The sequence below is a fragment of the Mustela putorius genome, unplaced genomic scaffold, assembly GCF_011764305.1.
Source record: "Mustela putorius furo isolate JIRA1106 unplaced genomic scaffold, ASM1176430v1.1 tig00537350_pilon_pilon_pilon, whole genome shotgun sequence".
NCBI classification, from domain to species: Eukaryota; Metazoa; Chordata; class Mammalia; order Carnivora; family Mustelidae; genus Mustela; species Mustela putorius.
The window spans coordinates 28,015,279-28,033,046 of NW_025422471.1; the positions used below are offsets into that span (position 1 = coordinate 28,015,279).

The 17,768-nt window shown below is 44.3% G+C and overlaps 1 protein-coding gene and 1 long non-coding RNA gene across 3 annotated transcripts; one reads left to right on the plus strand and one right to left on the minus strand.

Moving 5' to 3' along the window:
- Nucleotides 1-958: 958 nt before the first annotated feature.
- On the plus strand, nucleotides 959-14,961 carry LOC101675155. Of its 2 annotated transcripts, XR_006605013.1 has the most exons (5): nucleotides 959-5,215; nucleotides 8,329-8,471; nucleotides 9,043-9,100; nucleotides 12,298-12,422; nucleotides 14,309-14,961. It is a non-coding gene; the product is annotated as an uncharacterized LOC101675155 (long non-coding RNA). The 2 variants fall into 2 exon arrangements; XR_200539.3 differs by having other exon boundaries at nucleotides 12,298-14,961.
- Nucleotides 14,962-15,551: 590 nt separating this feature from the next.
- Nucleotides 15,552-17,174, minus strand: TMEM174 (transmembrane protein 174). The gene is made up of 2 exons (XM_004766874.3): nucleotides 16,436-17,174; nucleotides 15,552-16,247 (listed from the first exon to the last, which is right to left on the minus strand). Exons 1-2 carry the CDS (start codon nucleotides 17,059-17,061, stop codon nucleotides 16,142-16,144), a joined length of 732 nt encoding a protein of 243 aa, XP_004766931.1. The 5' UTR covers nucleotides 17,062-17,174; the 3' UTR covers nucleotides 15,552-16,141.
- Between the last annotated feature and the right edge of the window lie 594 nt (nucleotides 17,175-17,768).

Genomic DNA, 17,768 nt, shown 5'->3' on the forward strand with positions numbered 1-17,768 from the left:
ACCATGATTCCTTTTTTGTTAAAAACATGTATGAATAGGGGCGCCTGGGGGGTGCAGTCAGTTAAGCATCCAGTTCAATTTCAGCTTGGGTCATGATCTCAGGGTTCTAGGATCGAGCCCCACATTGAGCTCCTTGTTCAGTGGGGAGTTTGCTTGTCTCTGTCTCCCTCTGGCCCTTCCCCTGCTGTTCTCTCTTTCTCTCTCAAATAAATACATAAATCTTTTAAAAAGTATGAATATATACATCTGCATATAGGTAGTCATAAATAATAAAATAATGACATATGGAAGATTATTTATTAAAATCTTAACTATGCTTTCATTATTGGGTAGGTTTTACTTCTTTTTGCTTATCTGTATTTTCTAATTCTTCTACAATAAGCATTTGTTACTCGTGTAAGGTATGGAATACAGGCTACCCTAAGTCCTATCAATATAGTAATGCTTCACGTAGGAAGCTACTACCTGACTGTAAGCTGGAATTCATCTAAGGTATTACTGGAATAAGAAGATTTCTTTAATTCCTAGTGAATATAACATAATGGTTTATGAACATGCACTCTATAGGTTTGATTCTGTCTCCACATCTTGCTAGCTGGTGAAATAGAATGATGATAGTACCTACCTCTGAGGCTCTTTTTGAACTCAATAAATGTTATTATTAGCTTCTCTCTCACCTGCCTTCCACATACCCAGACCCTTACATGAACAGCCCTCTCAACCATCACCATGAAGGTGGTGTAGACCCACAAGGGCTTCTCAAAATTGAATATGTATGTGAATGATCAGAAGATCTTGTTTAAATGAGCGTTCTGGGGATGCCTGGGTGGCTCAGTTGGTTAAGCGGCTGCCTTCGGCTTAGGTCATGATCCCAGCGTCCTGGGATTGAGTCCCGCATCGGGCTCATTGCTCAGCAGGAAGCCTGCTTCTCCCTCTGCCTCTGCCTCTGCCTGCCACTCTGTCTGCCTGTGCTCACTCTCTCTGACCAAATAAATAAATAAATAAATGAGGGTTCTGACTCAGGAGGTCTGGGCCTAAGAGTCTCCATTTCTAACAACCTCAAGGTAATGTCATGCTGCCAATCCATGGACCACACCATGAGACAAGAAGGTAAGGGTGAGTTAATGTCTTTATACAATATCCAGAAACAAAAGTGCCCTTAAATATATTCAGATGTTACCTGTCAAAGGGTTCTCTTTTCCCTTGGACAGCACTCTGTCCTGTCCATAAGTAAATTTAAACACTTCTTCTGTGTGCTGGGTTCTGGGAAATCGAGGCATCTGTTACAAGACTGGGCCCTGCCCTTAAGGAGCTTGCATTCAACACCAAGCTGTGAAAAGAACTTATCCCCAGCTAAGCAAGGGCTCTAGACGGTGAGTGAATGAAAGCAGGACCCCAGGGTCTGCTTTAAATGCTTCAGAGAACTCAAGTCCAAATACCTCCTTTGAAACATTGAGGATTAACACATGCTCCGGATATGGGATCGCAAGAATAAGTCTTAGCAGTTAACGGATGAGTCATGTCTCTCTACATAAATATATGCTCCCAGAGGGTCTGTGAGGTTGTGGTGTATTGTTTTCATAGTTGCAAGTCCTCCCATTCCTGGTTGAATGGAAGAACCAGGGGTTGAGATATGGAAGTCATCTGAAACATAAATACATAGGCTTGTGGCACTACCACGTCATTGTATCCATTGTGGAAGGAACATGTTTGTCTCATTTGGCTGCATTTTGTGGGGCTTTCAGCTCCCACTGTATTCCATTTGAAGATTATTATTTACTATGGAAACCGTGATGTCAAGTTGATGTGGGTGGAACTCTGACCATGAAGAAACACAAAATAGTTCATCACACAGGGTGCAAGTTATTATTAGACTTAGCAGTTGCCAGTTTGGGCAGGCACTCCTGCCCCCGTGTTTGCAGGGAGCAGGCGGGCAGGCTGTGGGGTAGCACACTTGGGGGAAAGTGTCCATTTTCAAAGGCATGGGCATCTTGGAATAAAGCTATCAGCCCTGTTGAAACAGGACTTGGTCTGCCAACAGGAGCAATAGGAACGGAGAGGTGATTTAATGGGGGCCTGTGGACATAAGTGATCCACTGTGGGAAGATTTTCTTGAGTGATGATTGTCCTAGGAAGCCAGAACTCTCTTCTACGTGAGGAATTTCTATCAGGTGCGGACCCTTTGGAAGGAGAACTCCTGGATAATGGAGCTCTCTGGGAGTACTTGAAGCCAAGCAGGCCTGAGGTGGGCATGAACTGCTGTGAGAAGCCATGGGGCCAGAAGAGGGCCATAGGCCTAGCTCATAGGGGCAGGGGTTGCAAATAAGATTTCCCAGTAAATCAGTCATTTTTATCAGGTGCTAATTATGTTCCAGACATTATATCCTTTGGTTCTCTCAATAAGCCGTGTATTTGACCTGAATTCTAGTGTTGCTTCCATCTCACAGATATGGAAACCGAGACTAAGGGAAGGCAAGAACTCACCAAAGGTCTTAACAGAGTGATGAAATGAGACAATGAAGTCATTCTGACTCCAGAACCTACTTTTAAAAACACTACTCCATGTCCTTAAAGAAAAAGATGGAGCCAGGACCTCAGAGTTTACTGTATTCTACTCAAAGAGTTTGGTTATCACTAGATCCATGAAACACACCCCATGGTCTGGAGACATGGCCCCCAACCGGGGGTGGGTGTGACCAGGTTCCCTCCGCTGGTTTTCCCTGGTTGAAGGCAATGAAATCTTGGACTGGAGCCTGTGAGAGAATACCATTGCCTTACTTTACAAAGCTCTGGTGGCTCCAGGCACATGCTAAGCAACACAAGAGGTTCCACTCAACCGATAAAGGGGACAGAAGTATGGCAATTTTCATAGAAATACTCAAAGTTACTCAGCCAGTAAGAAGCCAAATCCTGGGACTATGGGAGTCAGCCCTTGACTGTTCTGCTCTTTGCATGCGGTCCCAAGACCTGGTGACTGTGGGTGAGTTCGAGGGCCACCAAGGTCCCAGAGTGCCTGCTGATCCAGCAGGACAGTGTAGGAGTCCCCTTTCACAAGGCCGAATGGAGATGGAGGCCCGGAGAGGGCTCAGCCAGATTTACAGCTATTTAACACTCCATCTGTTGGGACATACTCTACTTCTCAGCGCCCAGAGCTACCTTCTCGCGTGGTTTGTCCCCGCATTATTCCCCTATACACATGTTCTCTGAAGCACTGCTGAGTGTTTCCCTTGTGCCAGACATGGGGCCTTTGGGTGGCAGAGAGGGGTCAGTGGGGCCGTCTGACCTAAGGCCCCAGCTCTAGAAAGAGGTTCCCAAGGAGGAGGCTACATCCCCAGGGCTGATTTCACCCACAGACTCTAGCCTCTAAGTCTTTGTGTAGGAATTGAAAAGTCAAAGAGGAAAATGAAAAGAAAAAGATTCTCAGACAACATAAACAAAAAAGCTCTGTGTAGAGGCTCATAGAAAACCAGTCCTCTGTTTCTAATGGTATCTGGGTCTGATAGGGAAGGGGCCTCAACACACACACTCAAGGCTATGGCATAAGTCTGAGCAGGTTATCCCCAGTATAGCTGCAGGGGACACCATTCACATCAAAGTATACGTGAGTCAGACCATTGGTTTTCTTAAACTTGGTTGCACATTGGAATCACTTGGGTGACTTTAAATATTGTTGACATCTTGTTCCCTCCTCTAGAGATTCTGATTTAATTGGTCTGAGATGCAGTGTTGGCTCTGGGATTTTTCAAGCTGTTCAGGTAGCTCTAATATGTGGCCATGTTTGAGAACCACTGAATTAGACTATGCTGTGAATGGTGTCCACTGGGGGATGTGTGGTATACAATGTCTTAGCCTGTCAAATTGGCCCTGCCCATACACATATGTCATCTTCAATGACCTGAACTTGCTAGTAGGGGAGATCACAGATTAAATACATACTTCTCTGCCTCTTGAGTCAGTTTCCCTGAGGTTGAAGAGAGTGTAGGTACTGACCTCTGAGCCTTTGAAGGCTCTCTTATACTTCCTGCATCCTTCTGAAGGATGAAGGAGAGGCAGGGGTCTAATCCTGCTGAAAATGGGGAGTTTGTCAAGCTGGGTTTTGGAAGCTGCCGGTCTGTCACTCTACCCAGGGGAAGCATGCTGTTTTGATCTCCTGGCTGAGTGATTTAGGCCCTCAGAAGAATCTGGCTTGTTTCCCCTGATGCCTAGGTTATAAATCAGCCACAGTTAGCAGCTGCATTTTACTCTGTCAGACCACAAGGGAACTGTAGTAGTTTTTACTGAATTAGAAACTTAATTGCACTAAATATAGCTCTGATGCCCCAAAGAAGTTATGGCAGCTCCCAAAGGTGTCTGGCTTCCTATATTCTCCCCCCTCTCTCCCCACCCTGAACTCAGAGAACCAGTTAAACTCTGAGCAATTCAAATCATTAAATCCCAGCTTCTGGAATGAATGTACTTTGTTTTGAATATGTCAGTATCATTAAATCCTGCCATGTGAATTTAATGTCACTGTTTCCCTAACAACTAATGTCCTTCACATGTGAAGATGGAGGACATGGAAAATCCCACAAAAACCTAGAGAAATGAGACAAGTATGTGACACAGCAAGTTCTTGGTGTCCTGGTACAGTCCAAACCTTGCCTGTTTTATGAGTTAGATGCTCTGTAACTCATTGATGCTTCCCGCTGATGAGTGCATCTGTTGTTCTAAAATTACAAGGCAAGCTTCTTGGGCTAAAACCTTACATCTGGCATGTGTATTTAGATTTGGCATTTCAAAGTTAGTATTTTTGGTTCAGCAGAGGGATTCAAAACAAATATTTTCTGCAAAGTTCCACATTCTTGAGTGGATAGTTGAATCTAGCCTGAGTGAGAGAGGAAGGACCAAGTATGGAAGAGGCCGCTAGCTGCTACCCAGCATCCATTCTACTCTCTTCCCTTTGCAATAGAACAGCAGGAACAAAAACAACCCTGTTTCCCAGAGTGCCTTGAGCTTGGTGAAGCCACAGGACCAAACTGGTTGGTGAGGCAGAAGTGGAAGTAGAACATGGAGCTTCCAGGGAAGGCTTTCTTTAGGAGAATCTAATCAGATGTGAGGTTTGTCCTTTTTTCATTTCTTTTTCTTTTCTTTTCCTTCTGCCTTCTATAATGGGGACATAATGCCAAGCTTCCACAGTCACTTGGGACCATGAGATGACTTTGAAGAAGAAAGCAAGGTAACGAATAAAAACAGTGGGAAGATCGGCATCCGAACCACCAATGGTAGGGATAAGCCCTGTCCTATCTACATCTGGGCTTTTATATGGAAGAGAGAAATAAACTTCTCCTGTTTGAGTTGCTGTTATTCGGGGTTTTTAGTGACATGAAAACAAATCTAATTCCAACTGATGGATCATGATAGCGTAAAATTAATGGAAAAATAATTTCTCTAATGATGTTAGCATATTTTGGCCTATACCCCCAATTCTAGAGTGAACAGCATTATTTGAGGAACCATATGTAACTATTTCTTGCACTCAGCAAGGTGAAGCAACTTGCCTGAAGTCACCTAGCTAATAAGTGGCATCACACCCAGGATTGTATTTGACCCTGCTTTCCCTGTCAGGGCAGCATGTCTTACTAATCACAACTCTGCAGACGTTATAGTTCTTGATCAACAGTGTCACCATGTCTGGTCCCTAACAGGCTGTGCAGTGGTCAGGTCTAGCCTGAGTCCACCACGAACCCAAGGAGTCTGAGGGAAACCTGGTTACTCTGGAGATGCCCCCCCTTCTGGAATGCGCCAACCTTCATGAGCAAGTCCTTTGTACATTTCTCCTTCATCCCGTCCTCACTTGTGATGCTCCCAGAAAATGGTTATAGACTGTAGAACAGGAGGGAGGAGACTGCTCTAGGGTTCCACAAGAAGTTATATTTGCTTAAAAGATTTTAGCAACAGGTGATACCATGGACAAGGTTTGTTGACCTTCTGCAGCTGTACGTTCAGATCAGGCTGGTTACTGGAGTGATGGTGTAGCATGAGACGGCCCGCAGTAACTGACATGGCTGGTCATGGGAATGCGATCTGTCAACCTATCAGCGTTAAGGAGAGGGGAGGGCAAGCCTCTTTGTTTATTTGGGCCATTCTGGTTCAGTGAGTGTGGGTGACAATGAAATTTGCTCAAGAGAATTTTAAGGCCTGCTCCAGAAATACCAATTAAGGGACAAGCTGTCCACTTCTCTCTCTACACTGAGAATAGTTGGTTATCTCACTGTGGGGCCCACAGCAGAGCCGTGAGGGCCGTGTTAGTTCCTGGGGTGAGGCGGCTCCCTCCATGGACCCCGAGGGCTCTGAGTGTACATAGACCCAGTGCTTGGCTCTCTGTCTGCCAATAGCATGAGCCTCCTGAATGTTTGCTGATAAAGACTTGAATGAATTTCTGAGTGCCTGTAATGCTAACCCTGAGAAATGTTTTCTCAATATCATACCTTGATACAATGGTTGGCATGGGAGTGAAACCCAGTCTTAAAAACACATAAATAGTTATATAATCCATATAAAGATGGGCCCTTTGTGGCTAATCTTAGCACACTCTCACACTTAAAGAAATAATTTGCTTTCCCTACATGTAACAGAAAAGTCAAAATAATGGTGGCTTAAACAAGATTCAAAACTTTTCTTCTCTTCCGTTTAAAAGAAGTCTTAGAGTATACAACCAGCATCACAGTCATTGAGGACTCAACATTTTCTGTCTTTCTGCTCCATCTTTATAAGTAGCTTCTATTCTTAGGGTCGCCTTGCTCTCTGAGCTGGCTTCTAGGTGTTCTGTGACTATATACAAGTTGTAGTCTTTCAGAATGAGGAAAAGCAAGAAGTTAAAAAAGGAATTCCCCTAGCTATCTATTTTCCAGGGAGTCTTTCTGGAAGTCTCGTCCCCAAATTTCTGCTTACATCCTGTTGGACAGAACTTCATTACATGCTCAAACTTAGCGGCAAAGGAGGCTAGAAAACGTGGTATTTTAGGTAGTATCATTGCCCTTGCTTCTTATCTGTCCCTAATCATATAGACCAGCTGTTCTCAACAGTTTGTCTCTTGGAAATCACTTATACCCTTGAAATATATTGAGGAACCAAAGAATTTTTTGTTTATGGGACATCTATTAGTACTTACCATATTAGAAATTAAAACCCAAAAAAGATTAAATATTTATTTGTTTAAGCATTAAAAAATTACATTATTTATATTAAATCATCACATTGTACAGTTTAAAATCTTACCATTTTACTTGTCCGTTATACCTCAATAATGCTGAAAAAATTTTAGAAAGCACTAAGATCTTCAAAAAAGTTAAAACATAAAAATAAAAATTACAGGGGCGCCTTGGATGGCTCAGTTGGTTAAGTGTCTGCCTTTGACTCAGGTCATGATCCCAGCAGGGAGTCTGCTTCTCCCTCTCCCTGTGCCCCGCACCCTGCTCCTTCTCTGTCTCTCTCAAATAAATAAGTAAAATCTTTTAAAAAATAAAATAAAATAAAAATTTCAGGGGCACCTGGCTGGCTCAGTTGGAAGAGCATGCAACTCTTGCTTCATCTTAGAATTGTGAGTTCAAGCCCTATGTTGTGTGTGGAGATGACTTAAATAAACAAAGCAACTTTAAAAAAATAGAGAAAGGAAAAAACAAATAAAAATTACAATTATATACCCTTTACATATTAAATACCATATTATTTCCTATATGGAAAAAAAGGTTAGAAGAGTGGTATTTCTTTCTAATTTTTAATTTTTTGAAAAATATCCAAGAACACAGCCAGATTCTCATATCTGCTTCCCCATTGAATCTGTTGCAATGCGTTGTTTTGGTTGAATTATATGAAGAGAATCTGGTTTCACACAGATGTATAAGTTGGAAAATATAGAAGTTTTTTTAAAGATTTTCAGATAATCGTAGGTATTATTCTTCGATACTACATCAAAACTCACATGGAAGTTTCTTAAAGGCTAGTTGCAGTGTGGAATCTGAAATCATATCAATGAATATTTAGTACTCTAGTACATGAAAACCCATTGGTCCATCTAGCATGTTGAACGCATGTTGTACAGGGGCATGATTTTGAAACATCATCTAGTACTCATGTGGAAAATATTTGTTCACTGTGTTATACGGTCCTTTTGAATGTTGGCGCATCTTGTTATATGTTTTTTAAAAATCACATTTTTAAGAAGTTGTCAAGCTCATGACGATAGAAGTTTTTGAGAAATTCTCATTTTCCCTTGAAAGGTTGAATGTTACTGTGGGCCACAAATGCTGTCAGTTGCTTCTCTTGAAGTGACAGACTCACTTTGTTCAGGTTTGAAAAGATGTCAGCTGAATACACAAGTCTAAGTAGCCATGGGGTGCCTCCTGCCATAGGCCTTTGAGAACCACAGAGGAAGCTGGGAGGTCCGTCTGGGCGTCAGCGGAGCACCTGGACCAGAAAGGTGACCCCCGAGGGTGAGTACCTGTGGCCTCCGAGGGCCACATGAGATGCAGACACACCCTAGTCTACACCTGTTCTCTTTGGAGCTTTGCAGAGAGAGCTTTTGTTTTCCCTTCATAGTCTATTTGCCCTCTGAAAAATTCCAAACATGTTTTCCTGGCTCCTGTTCAGACTGTTGAGGGATCAGAGCATCCTTCCTGGCTGAAGTGGGATCAGGCCAGCCTCAGAGGCCCAGAAGGAAGCTGGGGAGCGGGGAGGCAGGGACCGGGAGGGAAAGGGCTGAGGGTGGCTGCTGCAGGCGCTGATGTCCTTGCAGGCACATCCAGAGAGGAAAGAGGAGAAAAATGGTGCACAGTTAGTCCTGTAGCTCCTTCCAATGAGGAGTCAGGTGACTTAGGTCGCTCTCTATTTCACCTCCGAAGGTACAAAGGTAAATGAATGGCTGCTGGGGTGAGCAGGTTTTCAAGGTGTGACCGTGGAGGCTGAGTTGAGAAAATGACCAAAGAAAGAACCTGTGGAATCTGACTCATGACTCTGTGCTGAGGCTATGTTGACATTGGTCTGTGTTTACCTAACATTGAACAGGAGCCCACAGAGGACTTCAGTGACAACATGGATGTGTGAAAACTCTTTCACACACATGGTGAGTGATGGACAGTGAGTACTCGGTTCTGTCCCCGGAGCCCTTATATGTGTGTGTCCATGTAAAAGTGTGGTTCATATTACAAGGTAGTTGTGTCCAAACATCTGTATACACACTGAATTTGCATCTTTGTGTCTTGTGTGTTTATCTGTGGGATATATAAGCAGCGGTGACAATGAACATTATTACCTCGGGACTGAAGAAGATGATGTTAACAGTAAAAACACATGGAGAGAGATCATCTCCTTCTCTTCTTTTTCTATTCCTTCTTTTTTTTTTTTAAATTAAGATTTTATTTATTTATTTGACAGAGAAACAGCAAGAGAGGGAACACAAGCAAGGGGAGTGGGAGAGGGAGAAGCAGGCTTCCCACTGAGTAGAGAGCCCAATGCAGAGCTCGGTCCCAGGACTCCAGGATCATGACCCAAGCTGAAGGCAGTCGCTTAACGACTGAGCCACCCAGGCACCCCTCTTCTTCCTCTATTCTAAAAATAATTTTTTGAACAGGTTGTAAATGAACATGGTAAAAAAAATTCATTAATTAGCATGGACTAAAGTGAAAAATGAGTCTCCCACGCTAGCATCAGAAATGACCATTCTCAGTTCTTATATATTTATCGAGAAACATATATATTAAAAAAGTGTACACACACACATTCCTTTTTAAAATTTATTTCTTTAAGCTAATAAATGTGAGGATTCTAACAGGAAGATCACTGACTTCTTACATAAGCTTCATTTTCAGTCCCTTGTGTATCATCAGACCCCAGCACACATAGTTGTGTCTATGATTTACACAAGTGTAAGTTTTGTGCTAGAGGACAAATTCTTTCTTTCAGAGAAATCTTCTGGCACCTAGAAAACTGATTTCCTTCCCAGTTCATCTGGTTATTAATCTTCTTAAAAGCTCACGACAAATAAAATTCCTGTATCTGAGACCTTTGAGGTATCCCAGAGGCAGGTGAGAATCATTCCCATGGAGTTGTCTTCACTTTCTGATTTGTCATCAATTCTTAAGAGCAATCCAGGAAAGGTTTATTTAGTACAGCTCTCTGTTGATTTTATAACCAACTGCTGACTGCTTGGGACATAAAACTCTTGATGATTTACAGGTAGTAAATGGGCAAGAAATCCATAAATCACATTCTATAAGAGAGTATAAGTGAACACATACGCACACACACATTTATACTAACCACCTTCAAAGGAGAAGTTGTAGGCATGTCCAGAAAATACATTCATTTTTAGGGGTGCCTGGATGGCTCAGTGGGTTAAAGCCTCTGCCTTCAGCTCAGGTCATGATCCTAGAGTCCTGGGATCAAGCCCCGCATCGGGCTTTCTGCTTGGCGGGGAGCCTGCTTCCTCCTCTCTGTCTGCCTGCCTCTCTGCCTACTTGTGATCTCTGTCTGTCAAATAAATAAACAAAATCTTAAAAAAAAAAAAAAAGAAAAAGAAAATACATTCATTTTTAGTTTGAGGAGAATAGGGAACTCATTGGTGAGAGGTCTCCAATCAACCTCTGTGAATTCGATTGTACCAGGTAATATTTTAATGTTCATTTACCCATCATTTACTTACTTATTTATTGTAAAGCTGTAGTTACTTATTTTAGAGAGAGAGAGAGAGCAAGCAAGGGGAGGGGCAGAGGGAGAGAGAGAGAGAACCCTAAGGAGACTTCCTGCTGAGAGTGGAGCCCAACGTGGGGCTCCATCCCAGGACCCTGAGCTCACGACCTGAACCAAAATCAGGAGTTGGAGGCTTAACCAACTGAGCCACCCAGAGCCCCTGCCTAATTCTTAAGAGACTCTGTTCTCACTTCTGAAATGTTCAAAGGAGTTTTTATGATTTCTAGAGGTAAGAACTTTTTTCTCCTACCAAGTCAGAAATGCTAAAGGTTGTCAGAGTTTTGAGATACACTTGACACTATTCTGCAACAGATATTTCTCAATTAAACATTCACTTGAAGATCTCTTTTTGTTTTCATGTATTTATTTCTTCTAGGCCCATGTTTAGGATCATTCCTAGTAATGTGCTAAAATCAGGAAAAACAAGTTTCTAATTCCAGAGAAGTCCTAGAGTTTCAGGGAACTGACAGAGGAGGAGAAACAAAGTGAAGAATCCTGAAAAACATTTTTGTCTGGAAAGTGAAATTTAATAAATACGAATAGGCTACCATGAATAATTTGCCAACTGTCTGCCTCCCAAAAGATGGTATAGCATAACTAGAAATTTAGGATGCATTTAACAAAAGCTAATCTCATTTGATCCTGATTCGAGCAAAATGAAGAGCTAAAAATAAAATAGAGTAAAGTGGGATAAGTTAAACACTAACTAGATATTTGATGACATTAAGTGTAAATTTTTTAGACATAATAATGGTGTGATTTTTTTTGAGCCTTTACCTTTTTTCTTTCTTTCTTTTTTAATTATGTCTGGTTAGCCAGCGTATAGTACATAATTAGTTTCTGATGTAGTGCTCGATGGTTCATTAGTTGCGTATAACTCCAGTGCTCATCACCACACATGCCCTCCTTACTACCCGTTACCCTGTTAGCTTTACCTTTTAAAGATATACAATGAAATATTTTAGGATGACATGATTACCTTTTTAAAAATCCAGTTGGGTGCTACAAATATCAATCATTATGTGGTACTACTGAAACTAACAAAATGTTGGACATCAATTATACCTCCATTCAAAAAAAGAAAAAGGAAACTGTTAAAAAAAAATAAAATAGGGTGCCTGGGTGGCTCAGTGGGTTAAGCCTCTGTCTTCGGCTCAGGTCATGATTCCAGGGTCCTGAGATCTCCCCCCACGTTGGGCTCTCTGCTCAGTGGGGAGCCTGCTTCCTCCTCTCTCTCTGCCTGCCTCTCTGCCTACTTGTCTGTCTCTGCCTACTCTGTCTGTCAAATAAATAAATAAAATCTTAAAAAAATAAAATAAAAAGATGAAAAACCCTGGAAAAAAATAAAAGTGCAGTTGGGGGATTGTGGATGGGGTCTAAATGAAATAGGATGGGCCATGAGTTGAGGTTGGTGGTGGCCACAAAGGGTTTGATGCACTGTTTTCTCTACTCTTGTATTTGTTTGAAAATTTTCATAATGAGGAAAACACCAGAACAGCTAATTGCTCTAGAGTGCTCCTGAATTATCTATTTGATAGATAATTTCTTTATTTCACATTTGTTGTTCGACAGGAGCCAGGTGCTGGCTGTGTGGAGGAGCCTGCGTGGGGCCAAATGGTATGAGTTGCAGATAGCGCCCTGGTGACCTTGACAAGGACAGCCACTACTGAGAACCAGGCAGGAAACTCTCTTTGTCGGTAAGAAGTCTACACCTCGGTTCCTATGAGGATCTTCTGTTTTGGGGGAGCAACACCAGCCACCAGGGGGACATGGGGCTTCAGCCAGCTCTGCTCCAGGGATCCAACAGTCAACAAAACCAGTGAGGCACCCCAGAGGTCGGAAGCTGAAAACAGATACCCACAGCCAGTTCTTCACAAACAAGAGGTTTTATTTTTATACTGTACCCCCACCCTCTGCCAAATAAGTGGGGAGAGCTCTGAAAGGGCAGATTTTGTAGTCGAGAGCCACTGAGGGCAAGTGAAGCTGAGATTCATGCCTGGCATAGGGGAGCAAAGGAAGAAGGACTGAGGTGTCTGGGGAGTGCCCCACCTGTGCTAGACACCTCCCAGAGTTCTGAAGGAGGGAGTGAACCCAGACCCACACTGCACAGGGGATCTGTCCTTCTGTGGGCCCAAGGGCAGAAAGAAGACATCCTAAGAGCTTTGCGAAAGTATCTTCCCCTTGGTGGCTGGGCCTCACCTCACAGGCCTCAATAATTCCTGTCCTACCCTGTCAGGATGGTCAGCTATCATCCATCTCTCCAGCCAAAAGACCCAGCCCTAGTCGGCTCCTAGAAGATGTTTCCAGACAATATTTCATTCTTAAGGAGCCTGTCTCTTTTGATTAACAAGACCTTTTAGTTTTCTTCTGAATTCTATATAAATAGCCAGAACATGTGCTCCACTAAAGGCAAGGGTGGGGAAGGGTGTTCCCTGGTGCCCTGGTCTCTTGGGTCTGAGCTTTGCCAGCAAGGTCACTATTACCCCCAGATGACTCTGGGTCTTGGCCAAACCAGCGAGTGTTCAGATCACAGCTCCCTTCCCATTTAGGCTGTTCAGTAGCTTTCCATTTGCTCTCCAGACACAACCTAAAAGGTTCAACGAGGCTGACCCCTTGGGTTCCGGCCTGGGCACTGAACCTTTGAGCATGTGCCTGAAACCCGGGCCACTTCCCCCACTGATAATCTCAGGGTGGATAACATAGCCAGGACCAGACAGACTTTAACCCACTGTCCCAGGGATGCAGTCCTCTATACTGCAAGAAAGAATGCTAAAAGGCAGACTTCTGGCAGACAAACTGGAAACCTGTCAGGAATATGTCCTTGCTGGTCAGAGAGACCAAGGAAGGACCTGGGGTTGGGATCCAAAAGCCATGCAGTGAGCTTACCATCATGCTGGTGCCCGCCACCCCAAATAAAGACAGAGAGCGTGTTGTCCAGAAGCCAGAGAGCAAGGGGGTGGATTGTCGGGTAGCAGAAGGCATCTCTGTTTGAGTGCGGCTGCAGTGGGACTCTCAGTTTCCACAGCCTGCAAGATGCCCCCTGACACCAGAGGGGTTGCCAGCCATCTTCCTCCTTCTCTTTGACTGGGTATCAGCCGCTGTTCCTGCAGCTCCCAGCACAGTCCTCAGACGTCAAGATACACCAGTCGCATGGCTATCCAGCGTGAACAGCGCTCCCTGGGGTTATGCAAGTCAAGGGCCTTGACTACATTTCCTCAAGCAGGCCCCCATGACCCTCCTGAAGAGTCCAAATCCCACTTGAAGCTACAGGACCCTTTTTGGATGTTGGAGAGTAACTGGTCAGATCTCTCCACCCCCTGCCCTCCAGACAAGAAGATCTATAAGGGCAGAGCAGAAGCTGTGCTCTCTGGTGGTTGAGTGTTTCACTTCTATATCTCCACTTGATTGCCCATGTTTGGCCGCAGAGGAGATACTCAATAAATGTTGAATGAATGAACACATTCTCATCCCTCCACTCCTGCCCCCGACCATTGCAGGCCTGCCCCCAACCCTGAGCTCCTGAAGCTCTGAGTCCATTTGGGAGGCATCAGTTATCTCTATGTTAGCCCTTTTTCTCTCTTAGGAACAGTTGGTGCTGAATCATTCTGCCTGGAGATAAAGACTCCCCAAGGCCACTTCCCTGCATGTGGGACTTCCAGAATGCCTGGGAGAAATCGTCAGTCCTGCCTGCCCAACTGCCACATGTGGACACATCTTTTTTACTGTTTGAGCTTTCCTTGATGCTCATTATAACCCAAATCCAGGATCTAAAGCTGTGGGCTGAGTGAGGATGAGCAGGGAAAGGGGGTCAGGGAGGCAGGCATGCAGGGTATCATGGCCAGTGGGTATGCTGCTGGTGATGCATGGCTGTGTCCCTGTCCCCACACTTCCTCCCCAGAACCAATGGCCCTCAGCTAGGAATCCAGCATTTCGTGAATATTGCTTCTGTAAACGGAATCCTCTTTTTCCATCCCCTTCTATCATCACACATCAAAATGAATTCTCATATAGAAAGGTTCTATTCCTAAGATAAAATACAAATCACAACAGTAATGTATAAAGTATATTTTAATCATATCTTTGGAAAACTAGATGTTTTTGATAAAAATTTATTAAAATCACTCCTTATATACACATAGTACCAAAATTTTAAGGTATTGCTAAATCCTGTCTTCCTTTGGGATGAGTGTCCCTTATCTCAAGTGACAGGAAAATAAAGAAAATATTTTCTTTTAAAACCCGACAGTTGTAACTGTCTCTTCTTAAATCTTTGATCTCTTGTGGTTGTTTATTATATAGTTCAGATTCAGGAAGATTAAGAGCACCAACTTCTTTTATAAAGAAGGCAAGCTTGTCTTGACCATAAGGGTTGTTTCCATGATTCATGATTTTCCAGGTACTGACATGAGGCTCTATTTTGTCTAATTCAGCAGAACTCATAGACAGGTGCTTAGAGAGGTCCCCATGTTCTGTTGGTCACTGGGCCCAATTAGCTCTTTTCCAACACAGATCCCAGCCTGGTGGGCAAACCAGGTTTTAGCCTTGCCAAAGAGTCACTGTGACCCAGTGATAACTTAAGGATTTATTGACACCGCTGTCCCATCATATTTATTTTGTATGGTTTTTAGTTTATTTTGTAGCCAGCTATCTAATCCCTTTTTATTTTTTTTTTAATTTTTATTTATTTATTTGACAGATCACAAGTAGGCAGAGAGGCAGGCAGAGAAAGAGAGGAGGAAGCAGGCTTCTTGCTGAGCAGAGAGCCTGATGTAGGGCTTGATCTCAGGACCTTGGGATCATGACCTGAGCCGAAGGCAGAGGCTTAACCCACTGAGCCACCCAGGTGCCCCTATCTAATCCCTTTTTTAAATGGAGATATTATTTTATTTTATTCCACTAAAAAAATTTTGCAGCCTTTAAGATACCCAGAGTCCTCAAGGGACACCGGATGGCAACCATGTTGTTTGGGAATCTGCAAACCCTCTTGGGGGGCTGAGAACAGGTGCTAGAAAATCTCCAGTGAAGCCTATTTTCTCTTCCCTGCTCCCTGCCCACCCCCCTTCTCACTGCCCTGGAAACTCCCAGTGTCACAATAGCAGTGATTTTCCCTTTGGCTGTTGGAATTAAAATTGAGACACCAGGGCCTTCCTGTAGAAAAGGGGTGGGTTGTGGACCAAGTGAAATTTCTGCTCATGTCCATATGCAGGGAATATCCAGCTGTACCAGGAGGAAATTTCCTCCACCCCCACCTAATCTTTACCCATCTCAGATGTTTTCCTTCCTGTTTCCCCTCCTGCCCCACTCCCACTCCACCCCCCCTCGATTGGTATCTGTCAGGCTGGTTGCGCTGCCACAACACCTGACACCTCATTTGTCAGCAACAATGACTTGAATGCTGTTCCTTTGGCATCATAGTCTAGTGAGGGAGGGAGTATATTTCCTCATAAGGGGGAGGAGAGAAGCAGGCAGACACCTCATCTCCCAGCTGTGTCTCTTCTAGCTGGTCAGCATCAGGGCTGGATCTGAAATGGGAGCGGAAAACACAGACCCATTACAGTCCACACCGCCTCTCTTGGAACCAGCGCCACCATTTTGGCAACACACCACACAGAAGCTTGCCTTCTCCCAGCCCTTACCTTACACACCAACAAAGCCATGGGCCACAACTGTGACAGTTGGAAGAGGTGTATCCCCACTCCACACAACATACCTGTCATTTCCACCGGCCACAAAGGAAGGGTATTCTGGGTCACCAACAAAAGCAGCGTTCTCTGAAGGATAGATGGTGTAGTACTGAGGAGGGCTTGGCATGGCGGTCACCACCCCTCCAGGTGGTATGAGACCACAGGGGTTCACCACTGGCTGCAGGTAGGTGGTGTTCATCCCCAGGGGTTCTTGAGAACCATAAGGAGGAGGGATATACTGTACCACAGTGGCCCCATGGAAGGTGATGGGTTGGTTGATACCAGTGAAAACAAATGATTGTCCTCCTGCCGTCTGCTCCGAGTCCAGGATCCTTTCCTCACTTTCCTTGCATGCCTGGCAGGAGAGCATTTTGAACTTGCACACGGCAATCAGGATGAATGTCACCCCGACTGACAACAGGATAGGTCCAAGGAGCTGGGTCCATTCAAAGTGGGAGACACCTTGGTATTTGATCCAGCCCATGACGGTGAACGTGATCCCCACCAGTCCCAAGAAGATGCCTGAGAAGAGCAAGGTGGCCCCCGCCTTGTCGTCATCGGACACCTGGATGTCAGCGGTGCTGGGTGTGTAGGGAGTGACGGAAAACACATTGAGAGGGAAGTCCTCCAAGCGACTGCTGCCTTGCTCCATTGTCTGCCCGTGATCACCCCGCTTCCTGGAGGGGAAAGGGAATGTGAGGGCTCCTAAGAGCTGAGAAGAGCAATCCCAGGCTCCGATCAGTTATGGAAGAACTTTGGGCCTTTGTGGTTAACAGAGTATAACACGCAGAAGCCTGAACTTTGTTTCAAAGAATAAAGGTCTGAGAAATGAAGCTTGAAGTTTTCTCATACACTGTCAACAATTGGAGGTTTCTCTTTTACGATTCAGTGACAAGCTCTCTCTCATTCACATTCATTCACTCATTCAAAAGCTACTTGAGCCTATACTCATATGCTGGGAGGTGCTTTCCTAGATGCTAAAAAGCACTCTTCCAAGGCCTTTACCAAAACCAGGACTATAGAGATGGCCAAACTACCTCCAGGGCCTCTGGTGGGCCTGGGGCCCTTGATGTACCCATTACCTGCTCAGACATCTCATCCACTTTTCCTGCTGAGTCAGCTCATGCAAGTAAATAGACACGCATTTCATGACTCTGTGTGCATCCTTCCCACATCAGGATCTTGAGCTGGGATGACACTTAACTTCCCACGCCTCTCACTGAGCTCTGAGGCACAGCTGTCTTCTGACCAGCCCGTGTGCCTTTTGCTTTCAGATGTGGGGAAAAGCTCCAGCTTTGGGTGAGGAAGGACACCCTAGGAAACTAACCACATCACTGGCAAAGGTCAAAAAAGCATCAG

Bases quoted from the DNA above. Each gene is read 5' to 3' on its own strand.
- TMEM174 (XM_004766874.3), bottom strand. From the start codon at position 17,061: ATGGAGCAAGGCAGCAGTCGCTTGGAGGACTTCCCTCTCAATGTGTTT. The intron at 16,248-16,435 runs GTATGTTGTGTG...CTCCCATTTCAG, and splicing joins GTGGCCGGTGGAAATGACAG to ATCCAGCCCTGATGCTGACC.